The 19,781-nt window shown below is 46.5% G+C and overlaps 3 protein-coding genes and 1 pseudogene across 3 annotated transcripts; 1 reads left to right on the forward strand and 3 right to left on the reverse strand.

The window, feature by feature from the left end:
• The first annotated feature begins 751 nt into the window (after positions 1 to 751).
• Positions 752 to 7,815, forward strand: hlfa (HLF transcription factor, PAR bZIP family member a). The gene is made up of 4 exons (XM_088356680.1): positions 752 to 1,046; positions 2,662 to 3,027; positions 5,711 to 5,916; positions 6,055 to 7,815. The coding sequence occupies exons 1-4, from the start codon at positions 938 to 940 to the stop codon at positions 6,268 to 6,270; spliced, it is 897 nt and encodes a 298-aa protein (XP_088212806.1). The 5' UTR covers positions 752 to 937; the 3' UTR covers positions 6,271 to 7,815.
• A 605-nt stretch (positions 7,816 to 8,420) lies between these two features.
• mmd (monocyte to macrophage differentiation-associated) lies at positions 8,421 to 14,163 on the reverse strand. Its single transcript, XM_088356677.1, has 8 exons — positions 13,913 to 14,163; positions 11,649 to 11,691; positions 10,967 to 11,048; positions 10,676 to 10,836; positions 10,490 to 10,564; positions 10,319 to 10,420; positions 10,160 to 10,229; positions 8,421 to 9,774 (listed from the first exon to the last, which is right to left on the reverse strand). The coding sequence occupies exons 1-8, from the start codon at positions 14,010 to 14,012 to the stop codon at positions 9,571 to 9,573; spliced, it is 837 nt and encodes a 278-aa protein (XP_088212803.1). The 5' UTR covers positions 14,013 to 14,163; the 3' UTR covers positions 8,421 to 9,570.
• Positions 14,164 to 14,189: 26 nt separating this feature from the next.
• Positions 14,190 to 14,748, reverse strand: LOC148383812 (small integral membrane protein 36 pseudogene; annotated as a pseudogene).
• A 2,807-nt stretch (positions 14,749 to 17,555) lies between these two features.
• Positions 17,556 to 19,720, reverse strand: tmem100a (transmembrane protein 100a). The gene is made up of 2 exons (XM_088356681.1): positions 19,522 to 19,720; positions 17,556 to 18,609 (listed from the first exon to the last, which is right to left on the reverse strand). The coding sequence occupies exon 2, from the start codon at positions 18,573 to 18,575 to the stop codon at positions 18,135 to 18,137; it is 441 nt and encodes a 146-aa protein (XP_088212807.1). The 5' UTR covers positions 18,576 to 18,609; positions 19,522 to 19,720; the 3' UTR covers positions 17,556 to 18,134.
• Positions 19,721 to 19,781: the final 61 nt, after the last annotated feature.

Raw genomic sequence — 19,781 nt, forward strand, 5'->3', positions numbered from 1 at the left:
GAAAAATGCAAATGTATGCATGTTTTCTCACTTTTTTTTCAACCATCGATGGTGTGAGGCAGCACAGGAGAGGTGGCAACACAAACAAATCTTAGCTTTCAATCAAAATTTGAAACATTTGAGCAGTTCTTCCATGTCCTACATGTGCACTCAGTTGTCCGCGTACGAGGATGCTCGTTGACCTCGTTAATAAGAGTGCAGGTAGTGGAAGTTTTATTTGATTGGAAAGGCCTTTGGCAGATTAGATCAACATCGCAACACATGTAGGCGGACAAATATCCAAAGAATGAAATGCAGCCAAGAAAAACCGTGAGAATAAATTAACACAATTTTATGGAGCAAACTTTAGTCGGTGACAAATGTAGGTCAGTGATTCTGATAGCGTTTGGGCCTTCTATTTATGGTGACTACCATTTAACAGCCTTCCCCTATTTCATTCATTTCGAACAAATGAATGAGGAATGCATATTTGTGAAAATTAATTCACGCCAGACGATGAGTTTTTCATTTTCGTTTGTGACTGAAAGCAGCTTTTTGTTTTCCCACTTCCTCCGAAGGTGTCGCTGCACCGGCCCCGCTCTCCAATGCTGTGACATCAGCTGTTTCAGCACATGCACACCCTGTGCAGGGCGAGACAGGAGGGGCGGGGGAGCAGCCTAGCCTAGCTTAGCCTAGCATATTTTAGCTTAGCCTAGTTTAGTTTATTTGCTCCCTCCTCCCTTCCTTCCTTGCCTCCTCCCTCCCTCCGCCTGTCAAAGCCGAGCAGCCTCCGCCCTCCGCCTCCAGTCCGCCGCCTGCTTGCCTGCCTGCCAGCTCGCCTCGACGCCAGCACCCCAGCCAGCCCGCCTGCCGCCTGAGCTCCTTTCCATCGTCCGCGAGTCCCCCCGGGCCTCCCCAGTCTGAGCCAGCAGCGGGATTTCGACGCCCCCTGGAGAAAATGGCCAGCAGACCTCTACCCGTCAACGCAGCTTTCCTGCCACCGACGCACGGCGTGCTCAAGTCGCTGCTGGAGAACCCGCTCAAGCTACCCTTCCACCACGAAGAAGGTACGCGATTGAATTTCTCGGCGACCTTTTCTTTTACAAGTTTTTTTTTTTTTTTTTTTAAATAGCTTTGACGGGGGGAAAATTAAACGCACAAATGTATTCATTCGCTGCAAGGACGAGCAGAACAAGACAATTCCTGCTGGCTTGGCCGTCGTGAGCTGATTTGTGCAGATTAATTTGACGAAAAAGACATTTGAATAGCTGTCGATTTTCGTCCGCAAGTGCATTGCTATTTTACAGGGGAAGTTGCGTCTCCAACCTGTAAAGCGTTCGTGTTAATGGAGATTACATAGATTACCCGTGTCACCCATAGGGGGCGCATTGCACTCTAATCCTCAAGGGGAAAAAAACTAAGATTAAACTCCTTTTTGTTTTGTAAGAAAAGCTTTCTTATATATCAATTTATTCTGTTAGTGTTCTGATTATCATATTGCAATTCATTCAAGTCTTAGCTTGATTTTGATAACGACAGGGGAGGAAATAGACAAGAAGTTGCTGCTTATAGGTTCAATATTTGCCACAGATCAAATCTAAGATTCCCCACGGAAATCAGATAGGAAAGGATTTATTGAAGACAATGTTTCATAACGGGCTTTATTCTCAGCATTTTGTTTTTTGTCGAACAGCTTTTTTACTCTTTATTTTAAACTAAATGGAAAATATATCCAGATATGCCCAGCATGGAAGCACGGTCATTACTTGGCAATAGTCTGTGTGGATGTGGTGTAGTACCACTTTGTGCCACTTGGTTGAACATAATATCACTTCAGAATTTCACCCTTTCACCAGCAAATGTTCTCCGATTTCTGTTTGATGCTATAAAAATATGTTTTTATTGTTCCATATCACAGCTGAGGAACATATCCTCGCTATAAATAGGACTTCACGCTTTTACTCTTATGACATCATTTAGGATTTTTTGGGGGGGTTCTGAACGCAACGACTGACTTGGGTTTCTAGGAAGAGCCACACTTCCGTGATCATTTAATGATAAACCTGTTGAACCTGTCGGTGCCATTGTGTTACGTACTGCTCGTAATAAAGCAAATGAAATTGGCAGCTGTCTTTGGAAAATTCCTGCCGCGTCTCTCGCACACCTTCCTCCGTAAGATAATTAACTGAGAATTAAGTTCGCAATTAGCATTTCTATTTAAGCCTGGAGAAAAAAAACTCCCCAATGTGTTGTGGCCAAATGAAGGCCTTCATTATGCCTCCAAAATGATTTGTAATCCTTAAAGCCGCTGCTCGAAGTCCTCAAAGCCATACGCAGTAAACATTGTTCTGGTTCCTTTGAAAACTAGCCCGCGATCACGTTTGCTTTTGTGTCAGTGAACAGCAATATTCAGCAACAATATTCCGACATGCACACTCATCAATAATATAAAAACTATGAAGAAAGCAAACCAAAATGGTGTACTTCCTGTTCAAATTGGGGCTGCTGGTGTGTGTTTGTCGTTGTGCGTGAGATTAATTTTGCAGACGAGCTGGCTGAGAGCCTGTTCCACGCCTGCCGCTTGAAAAACGTGCTTGGCAAATATATACTCGTTAGTGGCGTCACCGATTGCCTTGCCGCCAGCGTAGCGCCAGCCGGTAACTCCGCTTTCCCGTCCCGCAGGTTTCGGCAAGGACAAGGACAAGGAGAAGAAGCTCGAGGATGAGAGCGGCGACGCCAACCCGCCGCAGTCGGCCTTCCTGGGGCCGACGCTTTGGGACAAGACGCTGCCCTACGATGGCGACAACTTCCAGCTGGAGTACATGGACCTGGAGGAGTTCCTGTCCGAGAACGGCATTCCCGCCAACACTGCGCACGCCGACCACCACCACCATCAGCAGCAGCAGCCACAGGTGGCCCCGCCCCCCCAAGCCGCGCCGGCCCCCTCGGTGGTGGACCTGAGCAACCGCGCCGCTACCCCGGTGCACAGCGGCGTGCCACCACCACCACCGCAGCAACAGACGTGTTTGCGAAGCCCTAATGCCACAGGTAACAATGGCACACAAAACACATGCATGGACTTGCTGCGATAGGTTGCTGGCACGTTTGATGGAAGCTGAATCATTGTTTTTGGCACGGTGCCAATACTCAGTGCACTATCAGATACTTGTGGATGCTGCTGATACCAACCACTGATATTTAAGGCAAAGAAAATTGAATCCTCCTGGACAGCAGTTGGTGCTATACCTTGGCAGTTTGACTAGATTAGCGAAACATTGTTTGCTTCCGAAAGAAAGGGTTTTGATATATCTAAAGGTATTGGTACTCAGGATTGCTAAGTACTCTGAGTAAATACTTGTATCGGCCTTGGTCTGGAAAAAAGTGTGCAAATGCTTGCGTCTTTGATTGACAGCTGTTGGACTTGTGAAGTGTTGTTGATCCCAAGCAGCGTGTGACCACATTTTGATAAGTTGCGGGCATGAAAAGAAAAAAATATAAATAAATCCAACCTGCACTTGATTGCATTTACACATGCGCACGGAATGACATCATTTAATTGAGAGGAAGAATTGGAGTCGGTACTGCTGGTGTTGCCACGGCAACTGGGACATTTAAGTTACATAAAGAGCTCGCCTCCTTCCAAAAAAACACCAAATCCGGCCTGATGATTCCAGAAGACATCTTCTTGGAATTTATGCAGACGCACGTGAATTTGAACTTGCTCCCAAAGAAACGGATCAAAACGCAATGCTTTGTGGGTTTGTGTTGCCTGGTTGCTAGGCAACACGAACGCCGCCTTTCCAAAATAATATCATTGAAATTTTTTCATTAGTTGTGTTTGAAGACTATAAAAGGGGACGTCACGTCCAAAATGTTCCGGACAATTAAATGGTTTGCAAAATAGTTGAGCCGTGATTGGTCTTTACCTATGATGTCTTTTAGTGGACTGCAAGTGGCAAAATGGCTGACCCTGGGATGGCTCCAAATGGCTGCCTTTTGCCACTTTGTTCCTATTCCATAAAGACAAGTGTCATCACAAGGCCGTCTTGAAACTACTTGTCTCGCAGACAACGCATTCTTGACATTATTTTCACTTGAGTTTGGCAGAGGACAAAATGACTTAGTGAAGACTGGCGACCACTCATTTGTTGTTGACCTGTACCTTGACATTTCCTAGCGACCACTCCACTTTTTACAGGCCAAATTTGTCGGCACACGGCGTGCAGGTACGTGACGGGAAGTGGCCGACACAGTGGGTTGCATTTCCACAGCAGGTGTCGAGTAGCGCCAGGTGCTCGTGCGTGTGTGTGTCACGTGCACGCCACACCGCCTCCCTGGTGCATGTGTCCTCGCGACACACACATGCAAGCAGCATGTGCGGCCCCACCTCGTCCTCTCATGCGCTCTCGTTTTCTTTCAGCCGCTCATGCCTCCCCCCCCCCCCTTCCTCGCCGAGCACAGCTTGTCCCGGCTCACATGGACTCAGGCGTGTGTGCGTGTGTGTGTCACGTGCACCCTTGTTCCTGCTTGGTGGTTAGGCTTGACAACAACAACAACAGCACCCTGGTGGGTTTAACATAGAAGTGCGTGCGTGCGGGTGTGCGTGCGTTTGCACTGAACGTGTAAGTGTGGCTAAGAGAGAACAGTTTTCGAAATATGTTTGTGTTTAGCCATGAGTGGTTTATGAACACAACATAAAAGCTGGGAAAGTATAGCGCCAACTCCTGCTGAGCATTTACCTTTTTTTTTTTTTAATTTTTTTTTTTTTTTGTTCTCCCAAGTATCAGTGGCTTGTATTGACAATGAGGTGGTTGATGTTTTAGTTAGGGTCGTCATGACGACTCATCAGATGGGGTTATCGATCGTCAGCAAGCTTCCGCTTGCAATCGTGCGTCTCCCCAGGAGGGATCATCCGGCGTTGTCTGCAATTTAACAAAGTGCCCTTGAAAGCATGACGTCCGAACACCCCTGAATCTCGTGTAAATTCGTGATGACTCATATCTGAACTGGTCTCGCAAAGGCAACGGCAGAGGTCACACTGATTTGCAGTAATTTGTTGCGAGTTCATGCATGGTTTTGTTCTTTGAACAAGGCGATGTTCATGCATGGCTCATTTTGTGCACCATTAAAAAACATCTATGTCTTGAATTTGAAAAATATATATATAGATTTTTTTTCACTAAAGAGGGGTTTGGTGAATGCGCACATGAAACTGGTGAGGTTCGGTATTTCCAACAAGGTTAAGAACCACTGATCTTGACGTTATTCGCTTTGAAACTAAACATTGTCATCGTGAAGTAGGACGTAGAAAATCTCGCTCGCTCAAACTGCGATTAGCACAACCTGCGCACTTTGTCCCCTGCAAGTTGCTCAGCAGCTTGCGTTTAGGGTCAAAGTTTGGCCGCGCGTACACGCGAGCTTATCTTGAGCTGCGTCCTGCTAGCTCAACTGTAGGGACAATATGAACATGGTGGTTCAAATGTCAGTTATGGTCACCTACTTCCTGTCGGACCGTCGTGAACTGGCCACTCTGACGCTTTTAGCTTGTTAGCCTCTAAGCTAATGGGGAAGGCCGAGGTGACTTGTTGACGCCGTCTGTTTTTAGCGCCACTAAGGAGTTTTTGTCAATGCTGATCAGCCAGTGCAAACATGCACAGAAGTCAAAGGGGCCTGTTGCCATGGAGACTGTAGTGGCGCGGTATTAATGACGCGGATGTGCTTTGTTCCTCAGGGTCACGCGACACACCCAGTCCCATCGACCCCGAGTCCATCCAGGTGGCGCTGAGCTACGAGCCCGACCCGGCCGACCTGGCGCTGTCCAGTGTGCCGGGCCAGGCTGTCTTTGACCCGCGCAAGCACAAGTTCTCGCCCGAGGAGCTCAAGCCGCAGCCAATGATCAAGAAGGCCCGCAAGGTCTTCATACCCGAGGACCTAAAGGTGAATGACGCATGCACACGCACGTTTGGTCACAGACAAAAAAATAATTCTTGCCGTCTTCCAAAATTGATTCAATTAAAAAAAGCCTTCAAATTCAACCCTCTTCTAACGCTGTTTTGTTTTGCGGCGTCCGTGCAGGATGATAAGTACTGGGCACGGCGTAGAAAGAACAACGTGGCGGCCAAACGGTCGAGGGATGCGCGGCGGCTGAAGGAAAACCAGATCGCCATCCGGGCGGGCTTCCTGGAGAAGGAGAATGCCGCCCTGCGCCTGGAGGTTGCTGACCTGCGCAAGGAGCTCGGCCGCTGCAAGAACATCGTGGCCAAGTACCAGGCCCGGCACGGCCCCCTGTGAGCAGCCCCTCCCCCCAGCACCCCACCGCCACACTGCCCCTTTAAGGACTATGTCGTCATCACCCCCCCTCGACTCACACACAGTATCAAGCCCCTTCCATGCCGCCTGTGTCAGTAAGTGTTCATGCACAACGCCGCAAGGTATATTCCGGGAAACCTTTGCTCATTTTCTGCAAAAGGTCCGGCATATTTCTGGACATGATTCAGAAATTTCTAAAAATTTGTTGAATATTTTCTGAAAAAGTTGAGTCCAGTTATTGAAATACAGTTTCTGGAAAACTTCTATGAAAATTGTTGATAGATTTGGAGATTTTTTTTCTGAGGAATTACTACTAAATATTCCTTTAAATTTCTGGAAAATCACCCATCTATTTCTAGAAATTGTCAGATTAAATTTCTGGAAAATTAAAATGGGAAATTTTCCAAATTCACAGGAAATAAATGGGAGTGGCGCTAAATTATAATTATTATAATGTTTCAGCAAAACTCCTGGGAGTAGGCTAATAATTTTGTGGAAGACTCATGAAGATTTGCTGGTACCTTTCCATGAAAAATTAAGATGCTGATGAATTTCTGGAAGACATGGAGATTTTCTGGTACCTTTCCATGAAAAATGAATACGCAAAAGCATTGGCATCGCACCCATTTTTTTAATGATTAGTTTTTAAGCAGCAGTGTGGCTGAAACTCATTCCTAACTTTTCTCTTTCATAAGCAACGCAAAACGACATGCTCATGTTTAATTGGCATTAGAGGTTGTAGTAGGCATTAGGCAGAAATGCATACTGAAAAACAGAAATGCTACCATAGTTGACAAGCTCACGAACTCTTTGTGACTTTTCAACTCGTATCAAACAAAATAGGATGGAAGGGGCTTGATTGTTTTTGATGCACCTCCCCCCGCAGCGTAAAAGCCATCACGATGAGGATGTGTCCCCACTGACGACTTTTTTTTACCTTCTACTTTTACTTCTGATGTTTTTACCGCCAGCTGGTCTCCATTTTGATTGGCCAACAGCGCTTCTCTTCATTGCGCTGTGCACTAAAAAAAAAAAGCGTCGTTTGCAATCTCTCTCCATTTTTCACCGCCCTCATTTCAATTGGCGCTTGGTGTTTATTCCAGCATGATTTCACCCACCCCCCCATCCTTTGATTATTATTTTTTTGTCAATGTTAATTTTTCCCGCTTGTGTTGAACGTAGCATGACCCCTGACCCTCGATCCCTCGTGGTAGAACCCCACTTAGCCCTCTCCCCTTAGTGTCTGCGTAGCCGGCGCCGCCGCCCGTCTGGCCAACAAGATGGTGGCACGAATGTAAAAGGAAGAAAGCGTTTATTTTTTCAGGGGGTTGGCGGACGCGTTTGTGGCAGACCAAACCAATCGCTTACAGAGATGATATATTGGTTACAAGAGATGTTTATATATAAAACCTATAAATCTATACGTTGTTGTTTTGTACAGTATTTTTCCTATTACATTTACTGAATATGTATTTTAAAGGCACAACAGATCCAGAATATTATTAAAGATTACAACAATACAAAATACATGCTCTATGAATTGTTTTTCTATGGTGCCCTCTGGTGACTTTTCAATGGTGTTGCAACAGGAGCACAGTAGGCCAAAGAGTGCATGGAAAACAAGACCGAGGTTGTATTCCTGAAGTTCCACTAAAGCAAGAAAGTCATTTTGCAAGAATCAAGTGCAAGGTAAACCTGGAAAACTTGAAAATGTATCAAATGAAAAAAGAAATATTTAGATGGGGAGGTTTTTTTTTGTCACAATATTTATGGTGACAAACAGCTGCTGTGATGATCAAAGGCACTGGGGCATCAGGCACGTTACCATGGAGACAGAACCGACACTGCGCAGCGTTTCCACAGCAACAGCTGGGAGGATTTAGTTTTCTGGCCGACAACTAATGAGCTAAGCTTTTAGAAGCAAAAATATTCAGTTTGAATTCTGTCGCGTTCACGCTGCACAACTCGTTCTGGGAGTTTTGATTGTTGCATCTAATTTGCTATTCTTGTCACAAGGGAATTTTGACCAAAATTTTCTCACATCCAGAAAATCCATTGACATAGTTGGCAAACATTTGCGACCTTGAAATAAAAAAGACATTTCAAAAGAGGACACTTGACAAGCACTCTGGTCCGCTTGTTGATATGCTTTTTATTGACAGGAGGAGAAAGAAAATAGCACCACAAAGAGAAGACGGCAACGGGAAGGCCAGGAACGTACAAAACACAAACAGGAAGTGATGCCACGTGACATAAATGACCACTCATCTTGTAATACTTGTGGAAAGCAATAAGAGCATTTCTTGCAGATCCCACTCGGGTGCTTGGTTGTACACTTTTTGCATTCACTCAATTCAGTACATTAGTCGAATGATTGTGAAACTAGTGGCATTTTTTTTCCAATACAGAACACAAGTATGAGCACAGAAGTTCAACATGTGACTAGTGAGGCAAAAATGCAGGACATCTGCCAAGTACTAGTGAAGCACGAGTTGCAAGTCATGATAAGTACTAACAGCACAAAGTTGTCAAGTAGTTCAGGTTTGCCCCCCTGGTAACATGTCCTGCTAGTACACTTAAGTTGTTTTACTAGTGTGCTGAATTGTCTTCTGAATTTGGCCAATTGTGAGTGCATTGGTAAGATCTGGGCAAAATGCTCAAAGTGAGGAACGGAAGAAGAAAATAATTGCAGAAAAACGCCAGCAGGGAGCGCCAAATTTTAAAAACTGAAGAAAAATTTTCATTTTTAGGCCTTTTGTTTCCATCTGGCGACATGCTAACAAAACAAAATGCCAACAATGGAGTTTTTCCAGTGTGTCACCAAGCCCTGGAATGGACACGAGGAAAGCAAAAACATGACTCACAAATGTTTGTTTGTTTTTTTACTGCCAGATATTATGGTCCATCAATACTGTGATTGGTCACCATTTGGAAATATCCAGACCAAAACAATCATTGCAAAATCTTTGTAACCCAAAATGATAACTAAACCAAACTCACACATGAGGATTAAGTTTTTCTCGGCGAGTGATTGGTCATCGGGCTGCGCAATGACCACTTTGAAATATCCTGACAAGCAGACAGTAAATCTCTTTTCTGCACATTGCTTGGTTAGCATAACCTGCTAACAGACATACAAACTGAGCAATGGGAGTTGTTTTTCCCTCAGCGCAGCCGTGCCGCGGAATGACTGAGTATTGAGAAAAGTGGGCGTCAAAGCGCCATTTAGGGCATGTAAACAATTTGTTTGTTGGGAGGCAGTTGCGCGGTGGGGCGGTTCGCTCAGGAGGCGTGCACATATCTGTCGGCCCCAGGTCGGTAAAGATACCTCCAGATGGCGTAGTAGTGCACGGCGGCCGCCAGCGCCACCATCACGTGCCAGATGGCGTGCGCGAAGGGAATGACGCCGTCGCTCTTGAAGAAGAGCACGCCCACGCAGTAGAGTAGGCCGCCGCACGCCAGCTCCTCCAGACCCTCCGTTGTGTTCTGACACAAAAACGAGCGGCTTCGTCATCATCGTGTGCTGACAGCTGCCACAAGGGGGCAGCGGCACCTCACAAAGACTGAACAAACTTTAAAACCAAACTGTACCTTCAATTTCCCCCAAAATGACCTAAAACAATTAAAGCCCAGGCTTAAATCAATTCTTAGCAACCCTAACCCTGGCCTATGTCTTGATGCCGTAATTTGAATCCCAAAACCAGGCACAAAACCATTACCTTGACTTAAAACATTTCGAAATACTAAAGTAAAAGCATAATTTGCAACCCTTCCCTGCCAAAGCTCAAATCCTGAGCTTGTTTTGAAACCCTATTTTGACTCGCTTGCAGGTATGATGCAAATGCTTGACGGAGACTGAGGCTATACTGACCATGGAGGCGACGACGGAGGCCGGTAGGAAGCCCATGGTCAGGTAGGACACCAGCTCCAGCACCTTGTACCTGTCGGCAAACCACAGCAAAGGGGTTAGGTGATAAGGCACAAACGCTCGCCTGGTGGCGTTTAGACACGGAGCGTTTCGTCCTCTGACTTTTCGTGGTAGTTGAAGACATAGAAGGTCCCCCCGGCTGCCATCAGCCACACCAGCCAGCGCATGTGGCACGCCACGGGGCCCAGCTCGCGGAGGTTCAACCTGAAAGAGGCGGGGTAACGTCAGCAATTGGCGGGGGCAGGCAACTAGTGTGTGTGCACTTGCGCTCACCAGGGCGCGTAGGAGGCAGCAATGAAGACGTAGATGACCACCCGGTCGCACATGTGGAAACAGTGCTCCACCTCCCTGAAAAACACCCAGACATTCAAAGCCCAACCCCTGCTTCACACCCTGACCTAGCCTAAAAACCTTACTTGACTTTTATAAGCCATGACAACCTTGGTGTTCCCACCTCACCTCATGTGACTCCTTTTCCACGTGACCACATGGAATACAGTGGAGACGAGGAATAGGGCGCTTAGGCCCAGGCCATAGACCCACGCCGTCAAGCGCTGCCAGTCGTCAGCCGACAGCCGGTGCAGCAGCGCCGTGCCAGCCAGCGCAGGCGCAATCAGGAACTACACACGCACGCCACACATTAACACACGTGAGCTGCGGCCGTCGCTTAGAAAAGCTCCACACACCACCCCTCAAATACTACATTGCGAAGTAGAAAAAAGAAAAAAAAACAGCAAAACGTCGACTCACTGCGTGTGTGTAGCAGTTAGCGGCATGCTCGTAGCAGGTCGGCTGGTAGCGACAGTTAGCCGAAGGCCGTCTGTTCATGAATCTGAACATCGAAAAACATTCACGCACAAATCAAAAGTCAGCAGTGATGTGTTTTATGCAGCAAAATCAAAAAAAGCAAATGCCATTCACACTTTTCAAGCCATCAAATCTATGCGTATCAGGAATCTACAAAAAGTGTGAATAAAAGCAGCAAAACTAGTCAGCAGCTTTGTGTGATACAAAACAACTATACATATCAATAAATCATATAAAGCGTGTGCATGTGAGTGGACTTTCACCAAGCTTTTTACACGTGTTTTGGACTATGTAACCCATGCAAAAACAATATTTGACTTAGCATTTAACTTGAAACCAAAATACCTGACTTTATGGCCTTTTGGCCATTGTTTCTTTAGACTTTTTTGTGGGCGTACTGGTGACAAGTCATGGCAACCAAATCTTATGTTGCTGTCAATCAATTGAGCTTTGGGTCTTGAACTTTCAAAGAATTAAAAGGCCCTGACGACCCCCAAGTTTCTGCTTCAAAGTAGAATGGTACGTCATGCGTTGCCCTGACGTAATCATTCAGTCGTGTAATGACGTCACACATTATTTTACGTTGCCAATGGAAAAAAAAAACCTTTATTTATTGCTCACTCACCTGTATAAGCTGTTCGCCTTTTTCATGTCAGCGTCTAGTTGTCCTTTGCAGCACCAAAAACAGATAAGTTAAGTAAAAAAAGCGGTATGAAACAATGATGATGCTGTCCTGTTTACAACACTTTATTAGCATTAGCTCGCCGGCTACACGCGGCACAGCCACCAATTCACGCAACAGCTCAAAGGCACCATTTTAGTCTTTTCCTCCATAACATCCTGCATCAAGTTTTCAATGGCTACTGAGCCTCTGAGGTAGTAAATGCATGGGAAGTGACCAGCTCGGAGGATAAAAAAGAAGCCGGTGAGGAAGCAACAGAGGCCAACCGGGCTGCTCGAATGGACCACGCCCGCCCGCTTTCTGGCACACTGCGCATGTGCAAGGCCACGAGTCCTGTGATTGACAGTCGGTTGAGCCAATTAACAGCGAGAAAATAGACTTTTATATCAGATGGGTCAAAAAAGGAAGGCGTGGATAGATGGATAAAAAAAAAAAAAAATTGGCTTTCCAATCATACATAAACTAAAATTCTAAAACCCCAAATTAAAATGTTTAACAGCTTAGTATGTACTTTCCTGTTGATGTGTAGTGTTATACTGATTGATTAATGTCTCTGATGTTAACATATTAGAAATATTTTCTTGATTTCCGTTATTATGAATGATAGTGGCTACTTGCAAGATACATTGTTCTCCAGATGGCATCGTAATGGTTATTACATAAGCACGCTTGATGAGTGAAATCAGAGCGTTTATGTAAGCCCAATCCTCTTTTGGCCAATGTAAAACTTTCACTTGCCAAATCATCCTTCTCAACTGACAAATACATAAAGCCCAAAATAATGCATATGAAGCGATATTGGGCACACGGAACACATTTGAATTCACGCTACAACATTTTGTGGTTAACTCCATGTGGTACCACTGTATTGCTATTCAGTGTTGGGCCACATTGTGCCACATGCAGTGCAAGTAACAGCAAGCCACCTAAATTTGAAGTAATGCCTGTGAGGATTGTTGTATGCACTGTTTGTATGTGTTGCTGCACCATATGTGTTCAACAAGCAGTTGATTGAAGGTTTAGGGTTACTCTCACCTTGATCCTTACTACTGTTAGCCTGTCAAAAGCATTTTTCATTGCATTAAGCTATTGGACTTTTGTTAGTATAAAATAGACGCGCAATGTTTAATTTCCTTTTTCTTTGATTGAATGGAAAATCGATTGATTAAAGCAGCAAGACAAGTGTATCTACCTGCGCTCGTTTTTTGGAGTGCTCCCAACTTTTAAAAGTACTCTCTGAATTACGTAAGAGCCCCGACCAGTCTTAACCAAATGTTAGAGCCTAATCTGTGAATGGTAGCCAATCAGGTAAAAAAAAAAAAAAAAAAAAACACTGCTCAGGACAACAATGGCATTGTCAATGATGCTTATGTAAAAACTGGAGTGATTTATGACACCTTCCACACCCACTACACAGACAAAATATCAAAAACAATCACAGCGATGTATTGTAACTGTCAAAGACCGGGGTGGAAAGATTAATAGCTACCATTAACAGTACGTTCTGTTGAGACGCCTTAAAAGCACAGAAGAAACATTAAAAGTTGATGACCCTTTCGGTGATGTATGTCACAACTACCATCCAGTTTCACATATACCGTGCATCCCCATGCCAAAAGTAGTGGAGTAAAAACTCAAAACAAATGAACGTAGAGAATAAGGTTTAGGGTTACTGATGCACGTATGAGCCTTGAGACATTACGAACATGTGCTTTTCCAAAGCCAAAACCCTCAAGTATCAAAGGACTGGACTGCAATCTGTAAGCCTTAGAAATCCAAGTATTAGATTGGAAATTGATTACTGGAAGCTGTAAAGAAGGGTGCATGAAGTTCCTCCTTGTATCAGTGGTCAAAGGCCTGACAGAGGTTTATGACCCTTGAGTGATTTAAGACACACACATTCACTCACACACTTCTGAAGGCAAAACAGATTGATGTATGACCTCTCTATATCAAAGTAGTGACTGGAAATGGGCTCTCCTAGACCAAAATAGCAATATCTAGGTTCAACCGATGAAACCTTGCGTGATTTATGACGTCACTTAGTCCAAAACAGATTTCACGCTTTCCCGTTGTTAAGATTTCAAAGGGTTTCTTGCCCTTTGCCGGGGCTCAAAGACCTAAGAAGCGCAGAGCTGCGCTCACGGAATGAGGTTACGCCCTTCGCGATTAAAGCAAGTCTATCTTCAGCGGCTTCTATTGCCTACCTGGGAAACATTTCTCCGAATGTCTTTGCTGGCCGTAATCCCGAGGCTGAAAGAGTGCGTCAAAACAAGCATATGTCTTATCAGATGTGACATCTGACATTGGGGAACAGACTGACGGCTTTGGCTCGAGGATCCTTGATCAGGATTTCACGTGCACGTACGCTTAGCAAGGCCGACAAATGTCCTGACCTCGGTGAGTTCCGACATAAAGCAAAAAAATGGAAAGTGAGGAGAGGAAAGTTCCGGGAAGGAGTCTGGCTGGGAGCACCGTGGCGGCTCACACCATGGTGCTTTTCTTCTCCCGGAAGTCTGCGAGCGAGGGCTCGTGGTAGGTGGCCATCATGTTGGCGGCATCCCAGCGCGCCACCGGCGCCGGGGAACTCTGCATGACCACCAGGCGGATGGGCGACTGGGTGGGCTGCGGATCGGGCGCATACTCCTTGGTGGGGTCCTTGCCACGGCAGTCGTACATGATGCAGGAGATGAGGAAGACGAGGAGCAGGATAACGTAGCTGGCGATCAAGATGCACAAGTTGAGGGTGACCGGGTCGATCTCCTGGTAGTTTTCCAGAAAGCCCATGACGCCCGCCGCATGCTGCTTGGCCTGGGAAGCTCAACCGCGCGAGATGGCGACGGCGGCCGCAGTGCCGCCGCAGCCGTCGGCTCGTCTTGCCGCCTCCATCTTCTGCCCAGTTTATTTCAGTAACGCAAAGACTTTGACGGACGCCACTCCTCCCGAGCCCCGATCGTTAGCTCGCTTTAACAAGATAAACCGCAACTCCGTGACAGAGTCTCGCTTATATCATCCCCTGGCCTGCATACGGTGTGTATGTGTGTGTGTGTGCGTGTGTGTGTGTGTGTGTGTGTGTGTGTGTGTGTGTGTGTGCGTGTGCGCATGTGCGTGTGCATGTGCGTGCGTGTGTGTGCGTGTGTGAGAGTGTGTGTCTGTGGTGTAATCTTAATCTCGATTGTGAGCAGGGATTGCCGGCCCCTGCCATCTGGCGAAATTACGGGTCAGGGAGCTGTAAAGGAGCTCAGGTTAGCATGCTAGCAAGTAAGAATAGCTAGTTGAGCGTTTCGCCCATTTCCTTCATATCCATCTTAAGATCCATGTAGTGCACGTTTGTGCTCACCAGTGCACAAATCAGTGCATCAGAAGAATCACTACTAGCAACATTTTTTCCAATCTTAGAATTGTGTTCAATGTGTGTGTGCGTGCATGTGTGTTTGAGTAAGGCGTTTGCTGATTGGCAATGACCGCCAACCAGCAGGGAGTCGTAAAAGCGACGCCTGGCTATTGTGCGTCGCACGTCATCCCGACCGCCCGTGCAGGAATGTTTGCAACTGACGGATGCCAAAGAATCCCGAGCCCAGCTCATCAATGACCACCCCCTGCTTGTGAAAACCCACCAACTCCTAAACGGGGGGGGGGGGGCGGTTTGATGTGAACGAAAGGATAAATGTGACCTGTTGAGTGTTTGGAGGTGAAAAGTGAACTTGTTACGCAAGGCGAGATGTCGTAAGAAGACTCTCGGGAGGTCCGCTCGGTTTGTTTGCGCCCTTCGCTCACTCGCAGGCCCAGCGCACCTCCCAGTTTATTTTGTTAGCTCACAGGCAAAGGTTGGGTCTCTCTGAACAACTTTTGGACGTAAAAACTTTTTCCTCAGCATTTTTGGAAATACAGATGATGATGATACTGCCCAGATATTGAGAGGTTGAAAAAGGAACATGTAAAAATGGTGTCACGTGCATGCCAGGCCACTAGGTGGCGATGTCACTTTCAAAAGTTTGAATTTCTTGCTTCCAGAAACAATCAGGTTTTCTAAGCCTGACCCTAAAATGTAAAGCCGGACTCGAACCCTAACTTCAAATCCGACAAGGTTGCTGCGAGTTTCGTTGTTGTCGCTGTTTTGAATGTTAACATCAAAGACAAAGGCATTTCATTTTGCTTTTTTTTTTTATGATATTGACTTCAAAAGCTGGTGAGCATTTGACGTTTCATCACGCTAACCATTGCAAAGACACTGTGCGTCATCGGGGCGGCCAACATGTGCTCCCACACATGGAGCTCATCAGTCCTCAACCGGCGTGGGAACGTAACAAAGACAACCAAGATGGAGAAAAAGAGGAAGAGGTATGACTCAAAGCATGTTCACATAAACTCTATGATGTCTCTATGATCACGTGAGAACACTCAATTGTGTGTCAACAATATCTCCGTGACTATTGTGAGACAATTGTGTCTTGGATGTCATTGATGAGAAAGTAAAAAAAAAGACAACTGTGACTTGAAGATGAAATAACAATGGTGTCATTGTAGGCCATTTGATTAGCAAACAGATGACTCTTTAAAGACCCTATGATAGGGAGCAACTAGACAATTGTGTCTTTGATGTCTCCTTTGAATAAGCTTTAAGTGTCTTTGCTACTAGTTAGTCCAGTGGGTGTAGGGGATCAATTAAAAAAAGTTGAATGTGTGGTTGGGGTCAAAGTAAAGCCAGCGTGTCTTTGAGGTTCGGAAGAACTTTGTGTGGCTGATGTGTCCGAATGAGGGCCGGGAGCACCTCAGGGAGCCGGCCAACGACGCCAACACTTGCAACTCTTGGCAGGACATCAATGAGTCCCGGCAAGGGCGGAGGACGCTTTTACATTGCAGAAAAGAGAGTCCAGTCAAAAGTTGGAGTAAGTTTCTGAAAGTTAGCCCAGGAGAAAAGTCATCTCAATGCTTGCTTTTAAATGATTTCTTTTTGATTATTATTATTTTTGCCTCATTTGATGATAGGAAGGACGTCTGTTTATTGGTCCTTTGTCACTTAATGGGACTGGGATTCTACGAACTCCCGAGTGGAGGTTCAGTGGTGCCAGGACAGGAAGTGGCTGAGTGCGACACACACACCCACACCCACACCCACGCACACAAACACACACACACACACACACACACACACACACACACACACACACACTGTGCGAGTGAGAGTTTGGGCGAGGTTCCCGCCGGCCGGCGGCTGACGTGACTTCCTTCCAGTGGGCGTCTCCTGTGAAGGCTGCCGTCGGCGTCAAGGAGGTCGCCTTCCTTCAAACATCCTGCAGAGCCGCCGCCGTTAACACGTCACTCACGCCAGTCGGTCGCTGCGGTCATCGCTAGCTTCATGCTAACGTATAATACCAAAAGCCATAGACAAGCAAAGGAAAATTAGCACCTGTAACTGTGATTCTACATCCACACACGGAGCAGTAACTAGAAGATGAATCATGTCATGTTTTCAATTCTTCTTCTGTTTCTCTGCCTGTTGTGGCAAAACGTTAGCGTGTGTGTCAGGAGAGATTTCGGGGGGGTGATGGCCACACATGGCCGCAGCGTGTGTGTGTTGGGGTGTCACCATTGACGCAAGCCAGGCGTTGAGTTGTAGTGTCGAGTATCAGGCAGACGCATAGCAACGCAAAGGCTGCCTATAAATAAACTTTTGACGGGCTGCTCAGACGGGAGGCTTTTGGACTTTGTTTTTCCTCCGCGCACAATTGGAGTCTTTCATTCATTAGCGTCGTACTCAAGCGCGTTGTCACCAACGGATCCCAGAAAGAAGAATTATGGTCACGTGTAACATATTTTTAGATGAATTTGAAATGATAACGAAAAAAGACATCTCCTCGTTCCACTTTATTCAAATAAGCATACATTGTCTCATACAAAAGACGACTCCTTGTGAGTCAGAAGCCCTTTAGAGTTATTGGTATTAGTTTGTACATGGATGAATATTTATTAGATCAATATGTCAAGCGAAGCTCGGCTTGAATTCAATGTTGTGGATGTTGAAAAGATCTTCAAGGCACATTTGGAGCACATGTGAGAACGAAATGCAAAGTTGTAAGCACTCGTAGCATCCGGTACCTTCAGTTCATCCAAAAGTGCTTGAACGAGTCAACAAGTCATCCTGGACTTGCACTAAAAGTGTCCTCTGTGTTGCCCGCACGCAGGCCCAAACTCAAAAAGGCAAAAAAGAAACCTTGTGAGTGCATATTTGAGGTATGAGCAGGAGCGCGCACGAGGGGGGGGGGGGGGGGCGAGTGGGCATCCAGGGCAACCCTCCCCTGTCGACCCAAAAAAATGTCAAGACGTGTATCAAACTGCAAAATCGTTCCTGACATTTGGAGTCAAGCCATGTGGCAGGAATCCCCCACTCAGGTTCTTGCAGTTCCCCGTTGTCTCACTAGGTGGCGCTCAGGTGAAAAGTCTCCTTTGATTGGTCACCAGCACGGTCTGGCTCTCACGCCGTCGCTCCTTCTTTCGTTGCAGGCGGAGCCGCCAGCAGACGGCGCTGGATGCCAGCAGCGCCAGTCCGGCCGCCAGCAGCACCAGGCCCAAGTAGGAGATGGTGGAGCCGTGCGAGTTGAAGCTGTACGCCACTGCAGTCACCACCACGCCGGCAATCAGAACCACCACGCCGAACGGCACCGTGCAGCGGTAGCACGACAGCTCGGCGCCACCCGTCGCCGCTGCCAGCTGGACCTCGTTGACCAGGGGGATGTTGACCGTTGCGCTGGCACCGGCGGCGGGCCCGTCGCCTCCGCCACCACTTTTCTCTGTGCTCGGTGGGGTTTTCATGGCATCCTGAGCGCCGTCTTCCGGCATGGCGCAGTCCGACGGGCTCGGGCTGCTCATAGACCAGGCTTCGTCCTCAATCAGGTCCGCCTGCCTGTGTGGACCAACACACAGTCGCATCAGACCTCACAGAACTCCTCACAGCCAGGGAATGTTAATGAACTGGACCCGGACACGTTCCGGAAGCATGTCCTAAACAATGCTCAGACTCCCGCAGATGTTTGTTGTCAGAACTGGTGGTGGTGGCGAACCCACGTAACCCCCGCTGCATTCCGGGCCGCCTCCTGACTCAGGCCGAATGACGCAGGAGCCGCGAGGCCAGCACAAGCTGAGACATTCCCCGGAGAGCGCCCGAGATGGCATTACGGCTACAAGCGTGAGGCCCGGCATGCAAAAGTTCAACTCGGCCTTCTGCAGATGTTTCGTTTTTGTTTGTTTGAAATATTGCAAAATGGTGAAATACTGCAGCTGGCCGTGATTATTCAGCCAATTACTTTCACAACATTTCCCCAGCGGCGCATGTTTTTCCCGCCCTTGGATTAGTTCCAGGATGGCTGATGAGTTAAGGTCACTGTTGCCGTAGTTACCTTGAAAAAGTAATCTAGTTATCGATTACTTCTCGGAAAAGTTGGATTACAGTGGCTCCCTGCTATCTTCTCCCCCAGTAGGATGTAAAAAAACATTTGGGAGGGCTAAAACAGTAATTTAAGTTAGAACAACTTTGAAATCTAAATTACTGACACTTTTTACAACAAAGCAAGCAAGTTGTTTGCTCCAAAACAATGTGATGAGTTTTTTTTTACTTCTGTCTTTAGCTTTATCTTCTATCCTTCTTTGTTGAAAATGTGGCAACAACACTTGAAATATTGTTTTAATTGCCCAAATTAATTTTCTTTTTTTTTCAAAGTTTGTTGCCTTGTAATTTGGAGTTTACTCAACTTGTAAGTCCACATTGGAGCGGTTAGTTTTAGTGTTTGACAAAGTCTTGCAAAAAGACGTGGCTCACCTGGAAATGGAAATCCAACATGTATGGAATGGAAGCTTGCCTCTGCTGCCTTCAAATTTGCATCAAGAGTGTCGAGAAACTTTGACGTGTTGCGTTCAAGTTGCACGTCGTCGCTGCGCGTCTCATTCATGAGCACGCTGGCCGTTCTTGGAGCTCACACTGACGTCACCGATGCGCTTCCATTGACGACACAGCGCATGTGTCAATCTTCACGCGCGAGTTACTGTACTACTGCATCCGGCTTATTATTACATAACAAA

Source organism: Syngnathus floridae, chromosome 17, assembly GCF_059516105.1.
Source record: "Syngnathus floridae isolate MCC-2025c chromosome 17, RoL_Sflo_1.0, whole genome shotgun sequence".
NCBI lineage: Eukaryota > Metazoa > Chordata > Actinopteri > Syngnathiformes > Syngnathidae > Syngnathus > Syngnathus floridae.